At 46.4% G+C, this 8,243-nt stretch overlaps 1 protein-coding gene across 1 annotated transcript; it reads left to right on the forward strand.

The window, feature by feature from the left end:
* The first annotated feature begins 2,543 nt into the window (after window positions 1–2,543).
* On the forward strand, window positions 2,544–3,823 carry LOC4342700 (remorin 4.1-like). The gene is made up of 2 exons (XM_015790020.3): window positions 2,544–3,227; window positions 3,319–3,823. Exons 1-2 carry the CDS (start codon window positions 2,637–2,639, stop codon window positions 3,514–3,516), a joined length of 789 nt encoding a protein of 262 aa, XP_015645506.1. The 5' UTR covers window positions 2,544–2,636; the 3' UTR covers window positions 3,517–3,823.
* The last annotated feature ends 4,420 nt before the right edge of the window (window positions 3,824–8,243 follow it).

The raw sequence follows: 8,243 nt of genomic DNA on the forward strand, positions 1-8,243 counted from the left end.
TAATTAATCAAGATCACCATGCTTAATTACAGAGGTATACTGTTTCTTTTATATTATTCTTCTCCATTGCTCCTAGGGTAAGATCAGCATATCATAATTCTAGATATATGCTCTCTTCATTTCATATTATAATATGTCTATATCTGTCCAATCTTTCATCTAGATTCATTAACATTTATATGAATTTAAACATATATAAAGCACGTAAACGGATCTATGTATAAATCTATTCAAAACTTAAAATATTTTATAATGTGAAATAGAGAAAGTATATGTACAAGGTAGCGATGAGTTCAGAAAGGTATTCCACATGTGAGAGTGTAGAAATTTTAAAGAAGAAATCCAAATTAATTTAGGACGTACTTTCCTGATCCGACGGCCCTGGAGAAAAGCACAGCAAGGAGACAGGTAATCAGTGTGTATTGGCCCTGGGCTGTCACAAGCTTAGAGGTAGACGGTCCATGTCAATGTGAGGGTGATGCCTCACCTTGTAACCATGCCTGTTCCATTCCAACTCATCCACATGAAAGGGACCCCGGTGATCTATCATTTTCTCCACTAATTAAACCAGTGCAAATAATTAATTGGACATGGCTTTTTGGTAATTGTATTATATTAGTATTATATTTCTGGGGGTTGCTTTTTTGTCTTTGTTGAGGATTGCAATCAACATAATATGAACAGTAGATAGTAGAGTATAGCTACTAGTTGAGAGGTTCATCATCATGGGTTAAATTTCTAGCCGGTTCATTCGATTATTTTAGGATATCATTGAATTATATCATGAAAAACAATAATGATATCACTCAATAAGTACACATTGCAATTGGCATGAATCATCTCTCATGTCCTATGTTTCTAGATTTTCATTCTCTCGAATTCAATATCTTCTAGCAACTTAAAAAAATCATAATCCTTTGTCGTCCGTCTTTGTTGCTGCCCTTTAGATTTGTCGTTACATCTAGCAAGTTACACTCTTTCATCTTTATCTTATGTTTCTCCAATTGTTCATGTAACCAAATTAATTATGTCCTCTTGTCGGTAGGCATCTGATGCCATGATCGATCTTCATCTAAACCCCTACATTGGTGAACTATTTTTCTTTTCCCACCTCACACAACCACACCTTTTTACCCAAGTCTTTAGGCCAGTCGCTTGGCATCATCTGGTAAAGTCACTTGGCATATTATCAGAGAAGAGGACCAATGAGTTCATCTCATTTCTATCTCTTCTCTTTGTAACACAGACGTTCCTATGGCACTTTCCAAATACTCCCTCCGTTTCGAAATATTTGACACCGTTGACTTTTTAGCAAATGTTTGACCGTTCGTCTTATTTAAAAAATTTAAGTAATTGTTAATTCTTTTTCTATCATTTGATTCATTGTTAAATATATTTTTATGTAGGCATATAATTTTACATATTTCACAAAAGTTTTTGAATAAGACGAACGGTCAAACATATGCTAAAAAGTCAACGGTGTCAAACATTTCGAAACGGAGGGAGTACATCTTTACAATCCTGTGGAGACAAGCTAGAATGTCTCTATTGCATATATAAAGCGTCTCCATATGATTGTCTTGTGTCTTGTTACAGTGAGAATCGTCTACATATATATGGTTGTCTTGTTACAGGAAAAGAGCGAACTAGTTTCTAAAATTATATCCAACGATTGATATCAGTAAAGTAATTGCCCGCCACTTAAAGGATACAAATTTAGCTCCTCATCGATTGCCCATATTTTCTAATAAGATAAAATGGCTTATTAGGGAATAAAATTAATTTATAGATATAATTTTTATGTATGTGTTCTTAGTGACTTAAAAGCCATTATAAAAAAATACGTTAAAATTATCTGAAAATCAAATTCTAAATTAAGTTTGAAATTTTAAATTTTGGATTATTTGGGCAACCAATGTGACTTTTATAGTGTATTCTCAATATAAAAAAAAGATATTTCATGGGCTTGCATTTAAAACTAGATCGAGTCCCCTAGTGCATCCTCTATTTTAAAATATAGATATTTTAGTTATGTATCTAGTCAGTATTTTTTTTGGAAATGGTTTTTTTTTCATTAAGATACATATTTTTTTTCTCGTTTTCCGTTACCACGCTTTTTAAACTGTTAAATGGAGGGTTTCGTGTAAAAACTTTTTATATAGAATTTGCTTTAAAATATCAAATAAATAGGAAAATTTATAATAATTAAAATTCAATTAATCACACGTTAATAATTTTCTCGTTTTATGTACGCTAACAACATCTTTACCTTCATTAAATTCAAACAGCCTAATAAGCCAAACGAAGTACACTGTTGAAGAAGCCATGACTCATCTACCATCGGTACACTATTGCTACTGATGAAAATTAATAGTTAAGTTAATTTAGTACTACGAGACTAAATTAACCTATTTGGTGACGGAGGGAAAACGGTAAAACCTCATGTTAATCCGAGAGCGACGTGTCCCCCTGCATGCCGATCACGAGCCGTGCACGCGCCTCCTTTTCCCACCTCCTCCCACCCAATCCCCTTCCCCTCCTCTGCTTCCACTCTTCTCCTCCACCTCCAAGAACCCCGCATCCATCCATGGCCACCACCGCCCTCTGATCCGATCGATACTGATCAGCCAGTAGCTATGCTGGGTTCGGACCAGCTCGAGCACCGCCCGGCGCCGTCGGCTCCCCGCGCCGAGCCGGACGATGTCGCCGACGACGTGGAGGTGGAGGCGTTCCGGGACATCCACCCGGAGCCGTCGCCTCCGCATCTACCGCCGCCGCCGCTCAGGCAGCCGTCGTGGGACGCCGCGAGCCACCGCTCGCTGTCGTCCTCCGGCGCGGGCGGCGGCGGCGACGTCGAGCTGTTCGCCACCATGAGCCGCGAGTTCACCGCCATGGTGGCGGCCGGGTCGTCGTCCGCGCCCAGCCCCGACGTTCCCGGCGACGCCCCCGCCGCCGCCGACCTGAACCTGCTGCAGCTGGCGCGCATCGGCGAGAACGAGCCGGCGGCCGAGGCGAACGCGCTCGCCATCGTGCCGGCGGCGGCGGGCAGCGGCCCGCCGGCGCCGGTGGAGCAGGTGAAGAAGGAGGAGGTGGAGGCGAAGGTGGCGGCGTGGCAGGCGGAGGAGGTGGCCAAGATCAACAACAAGTTCAAGCGCGAGGAGGTCGTCATCAATGGCTGGGAGAGCCAGCAAGTCGACAAGGCCACCGCCTGGCTCGCCAAGATCGAGGTAAAAAAAACCAACTAATTCGCCATTGATCCGACCAAGAACTCGATCATGCAGAAATCATCAGCTATAACATCGATCAATCCATTGACAGAGGAAGCTGGAGGAGGAGCGGGCGAAGGCGACGGAGAAGGCTCGCAACGAGGCGGCGGCGGCGCGGCGGAAGGCGGAGGAGCGGCGGGCGTCGGCGGAGGCGCGGCGCGGGAGGAAGACGGCAGAGGTGCTCGACCGTGCCAACTTCTGCAAGGCCGCCGGCAGGGTGCCATCCAAGCGCTCCTTCTTCTCCTTCTAAAGTTCTAACCAAAGCTAGCTAGCCTTGCTCAATTATATCATCTCTAGCTAGCTAATTATGATTATTACTTGTTTTCTACTTAATTGATCAATCAATTTCACATCATCTTCTTCTTTGCATATGGTTGATCAAGTAGCTCTATTGCTTCTATATAATCATGATATATGTTGTATATATATGTGTTACTTAATTCTGTAGAAATGTGTGCTTAGTTTTGTATTGTAAACATTCAGAGTTCAGAGGAGTGTTCGCAAAGTAGTGATTTGTACTGACCTTATAGAACATAATGCTAATGCTTAATTACTTAGACTGTCCTACTGTATGTTTGTGCAGTTAAATCTGAAATGTTAGCCATTACAGACCTTAATATCCTGCTCCATTTCATACTGAACTTTTTGTTTAAAATTGCTGTGTGATGACCGGTGTGGAAGGGAATTTCAGTTTCGTCAGAGATCTGCCCTCAGCTGCAGGCCAACTAATAACAGGCTTACAAGCAGTGACAATCTAATCCTGATGCAGACACATTATATATGATTTGCATTTACCTAATAACAAATTAAGCAGATAGTGACTGGGTGAGCAAGGTTGTGGTGGCAAATGGGTGGTCGTGAGCATTGGATGTGACAATGCAACCAAATTACTATTTACAAATTACAATTATGACATGTTTCGATTTTGACATAGGGGATTAGTTTAATTAACCTCTTTTTGGGTGTTGATGTTGCACTTGCACTTTATATCGGCTGATTGGATATATAGGAGTAATACGCTTCTTGATCTGTGCTTATGCTCATGGCAATGTAGCCATGCCACCATGGATGCTTCAAGCAAGTTGAAGAGAAATGAGGGGAAATAATCCCATATATCTATTTAAACCGTCCTCAAAGCTCAAAGTAATGATCCTGTTTAGTTTGGGCACGAGGTGGGATGGATTAGTTCCATCTCTGTTTTTGGAATGGGATGGGATGATCCTATTTTTCGTTTGGTTCAAGGGATAGAACGAACCATGTTTTTTTGTTTGGTTTGAGGGATATTATGGGTTGGAATGGAATGATCCTAACCCTTGTTTGGATGGAGGGATGAAGGTGGGATTCCTGTATAGAGTTACCTACTCCATTAGTTTGGTGATGTTACCCATCAGAGTATACACATTGCAAAAATAACATTTAGACATAAGTATCACACTATATTTTATATTGGAATATAGAATACTGTTCATATCACTATATTTGGAAATAAAATGCAATTCATATCACATAGTCCATTCAAAAAAATCATAAATAATTAGCATACACCAATTCTTGTATCAATCTGTACATAGAAAATTCAAGCCACACATAGTAACTTCAAGTCTTAAACATAATAGCAAATTAAAGTCTTACACATTATAGCAGTTTAAGGTCTTACGCATAAATAGCAAATTTAAGTCTTGCACCTAATAGTAAGTTCTCATTTTGGCAGTTTAAGCCTTACATAATAACAACATAGGTCAACCAACAACACATAATACCAAAAGAACTATTCAACTCTTCCAATAACCCTACATTGATCTAGGGGACTTCTCACTAATGAACATAGCAACCCAATGCAGCTTGTTTTCAAATGGAAGTCCATCGAAAGTTCTAGCAATGTGAAGATTGGAAACCAAATGAGCATAGTAAAAAGATTTGTGGATCTCCTGAAAACCGAGAAGGATTTTCAATGTGTCAAGTAAACCTTCTGGTGGCTTATTGTCCGGCTCACCGACCTTTAGTATAGCAGCGGCAAGATCTGTGGTTGTTGGCTACGAACAAAGGATATAAGAGTGAGAAGAGACCGGCAAGAGAGGAGGCACCACCATCTTCCTGCTCGCACGCCGTCTCGCGCCCTGCTCGCGCTGCTACCTCGCCCCTGCTTGCCCGCTGTCACGCCCAGAAATTTAACCCAAATTTCCAGACTATTTTGCGTATTAAATCCCTGTCCAGGACCAGCCAGGGTACACAAAACGACAAGTAATATACAGTTCCAAACGTAAATAAAGCGTAAAATACTTACAGGAGAGGCACTTAGTCCTCACACCGAAACAAAAGCGGCGGCAGCGGAAAAGACGATCCTAGCGGGGCTTCAGCTCCACTCCACAGGCAAAACTCAACTGGGGTCTGAGCCTTGGTCCTCTAACTTCGTCTTCAGCTCAGAAGCACTACACTTCTGAAAAGGGGGAATAATAGCAAGACTGAGTACAACCACCGTACTCAGCAAGCCACACCAACGATGCAGACGTGCAAAGGGGATACAAGGAGGGGTTTGTGGCTATTTGCATAAAGGCGGTTGTAAAACATTTTATTGAGAAAACCGTAAACGGTTGAGTAATTAAAGTAATATTGAATCTCCACTGATCAACGCTACACCACGTTGAACAGGCCCAACCAACCCACCTGAACTACAGTGCATTGGGTCGATTTATTAAGATGGGACTAATCACGGTGAATCTGGTCGACCGCCCATAACCGCGGGCACGGCTATTCGAATAGTTTTACTCTGATCAGAGGTGTACAACTGTACCCACAAGACACAGCCCCACGACACGTTTCCGTGCGCCGACATGCCACCACGACATACCGGAAAGAGGCCGTGACAGGACCCTTCGCATAACCCCCTCTAGCCAAGCACACCACACCTCAGGTTTCACCCCCGTTCCCAGCGGGCAACGGGCAGTCCCCTCTCGTGCCTAGGTGAATCCGGAAGCGACAGAGGCCGTCGCAGGGCCCGCCCCGCTCCATCACGCCCACCCTTGCCTGGATGCGTCGACTAGAGGAAAGATACACTACAAGTCCAGCCGTTGCCCACGCTGGCTTGTGGTAAGTACGATAAGTTCTTCCAGGGCATCCCGCGAACCGGTCCTTAACTGCCATGGGTGCGACTAGCAAAACCATGCACCCACAGCCCACCATTCAGTCGCATTTTAGTTGGATAATTATGACCATGAAGCATGGCCAGATGTCTTGAGCACATAGCTCATTCTGATACTAAAAAGGTCTAATACTGTAATTATCCCATCAACTGAGCTAGTAGTAATTAAGCATGGCTAAGCATATAGTTCTAGCTAGGTCACATAAGTAACATGAGCTAGTCGATTTATTACCCAAGGTTGACAAAGAACAGATATCAAGTAAACATGGCACAAGCGAGCAGATAGGTAAAACCCTGACCCCATGTAATTAGCAAAACATGCATATTTGTTTGCAAACAGTAAAATATTTGTAAATTAGGATCAAAATGCTCAAGGGGAATGTGTGACTTGCCTTGCTTCTTCACTTTGATCTTCCGAACTCTTTTCCTTGCGACCGCAGACTTCCGAAACGACGGAAACTACACGCTGGCACGCAAAACGAGGAAAAACTCTAATAAAAACCAAGGAAACAGTACATAAAAACTTAACAAACATGTAGAGCTCAATTTTAGATGAATTTTGCAAGTTGAATGGCTCAATTCGTAGTTCGAATGAATTAGACATGAATTTTAGAAGTTTTGGGCCATTTAAATGAATTTCTAGAATTAAACTCGATTTATTGCGCAATTATTAAATATTTTCTCAAAGGAAATGGCATTCGCTGACGTCAGCAAGGGGCGCCGACGCCGACAGGTGGGCCCAACACGTTAGCGGGTCAAGGAGGTGCGGGCTTGGACCGGGTCCACCAAATGAGCGGGCCCCACGCGTCAGCGGGCAAAAGGATCTAGCCCACCGTGGACCGAGTCCACGGTAGAGGTGCAAGGCGGAGGGGTGGGTTGGCTCGCCGACCAACCCGACCAGACGGCGGCGCGCGGCCGGACGGCCACCGGCGGCGACACCGGCGGCGGCGCGGCGCGGCGCGACGGCGACACGCATGCGGCGGCCGGCGGGCAAAGAGAGAAAAAGAAAGGGAGGGGAGGAGGAGGGAGATGCTCACCGACGCGGGAAGGACGACGACGACAACGGTGATGGCGGCGTCGGCCCGACGAGCGAGGGGGCGGCCGGGGAGCGGCGAAAACGAGCGGAGGAGGCGAAAAGGGAGGCGGCGGAGCTCACCGAGGGGCATGGCGGCGAAGGAGGCGGCTGATGGGGCTCGAGCAGAGGGAGGCGGCAGCACTCCACGGGGCGAAGACGACGGCGGTGATTCGGCGGTCTCCAACGAAGGTGGAAGAGCGGCCGGGGTACCACGCGATGCAGCGAAGCCGACGGTGGTAGGGCGCGGCTTGGCAGTGGCTGGAGCGGCGAGGAGCGGCGGCCGGAGCTCGTCGGTGAGTGGTGGAGAGAGGGAGCGCGGTGGGGAGGTGGTTCCGGCGATGAAATGGGAAAACGGAGTGGGGCCGAGGTGCGGCAAGGCACGGCGAAGCCGGTGGTGCAAGCGGCGCGGCGCGGGGACGTCGACAGTGGCGGCAGCGGCCGGCTGGAGGGTCGCCGGCGATCGGCGGCGCTTGGGCTCGTGTGGGGAGAGCGGGAGAGAGCGCGGGGAGTGCGGGAAAGTTGGGGAAAAGGGAGAGGATGGCCGGGGGATTGTTTTTATAGGGGAGGGGAGGCGGGATCGAGCCCGGGAGAGGCGGAGTCGGGGCGGCAACCGCCGGTGGCGTGGGCGGCACCGTGGGGTGTGGGTGGCGGTTTTGGAGGGGAGAGGTGGGGGGAAACGGCGCGGACGTGGGCGGCGAGGTCCCACGGACGAGCGCGCGCGCGCGGGGTGGAGGAGGTGGGCGGAAACGGCCGCGTCGTGGGG

This window comes from Oryza sativa, chromosome 7 (assembly GCF_034140825.1).
Source record: "Oryza sativa Japonica Group chromosome 7, ASM3414082v1".
In the NCBI taxonomy this organism is placed as follows: domain Eukaryota; kingdom Viridiplantae; phylum Streptophyta; class Magnoliopsida; order Poales; family Poaceae; genus Oryza; species Oryza sativa.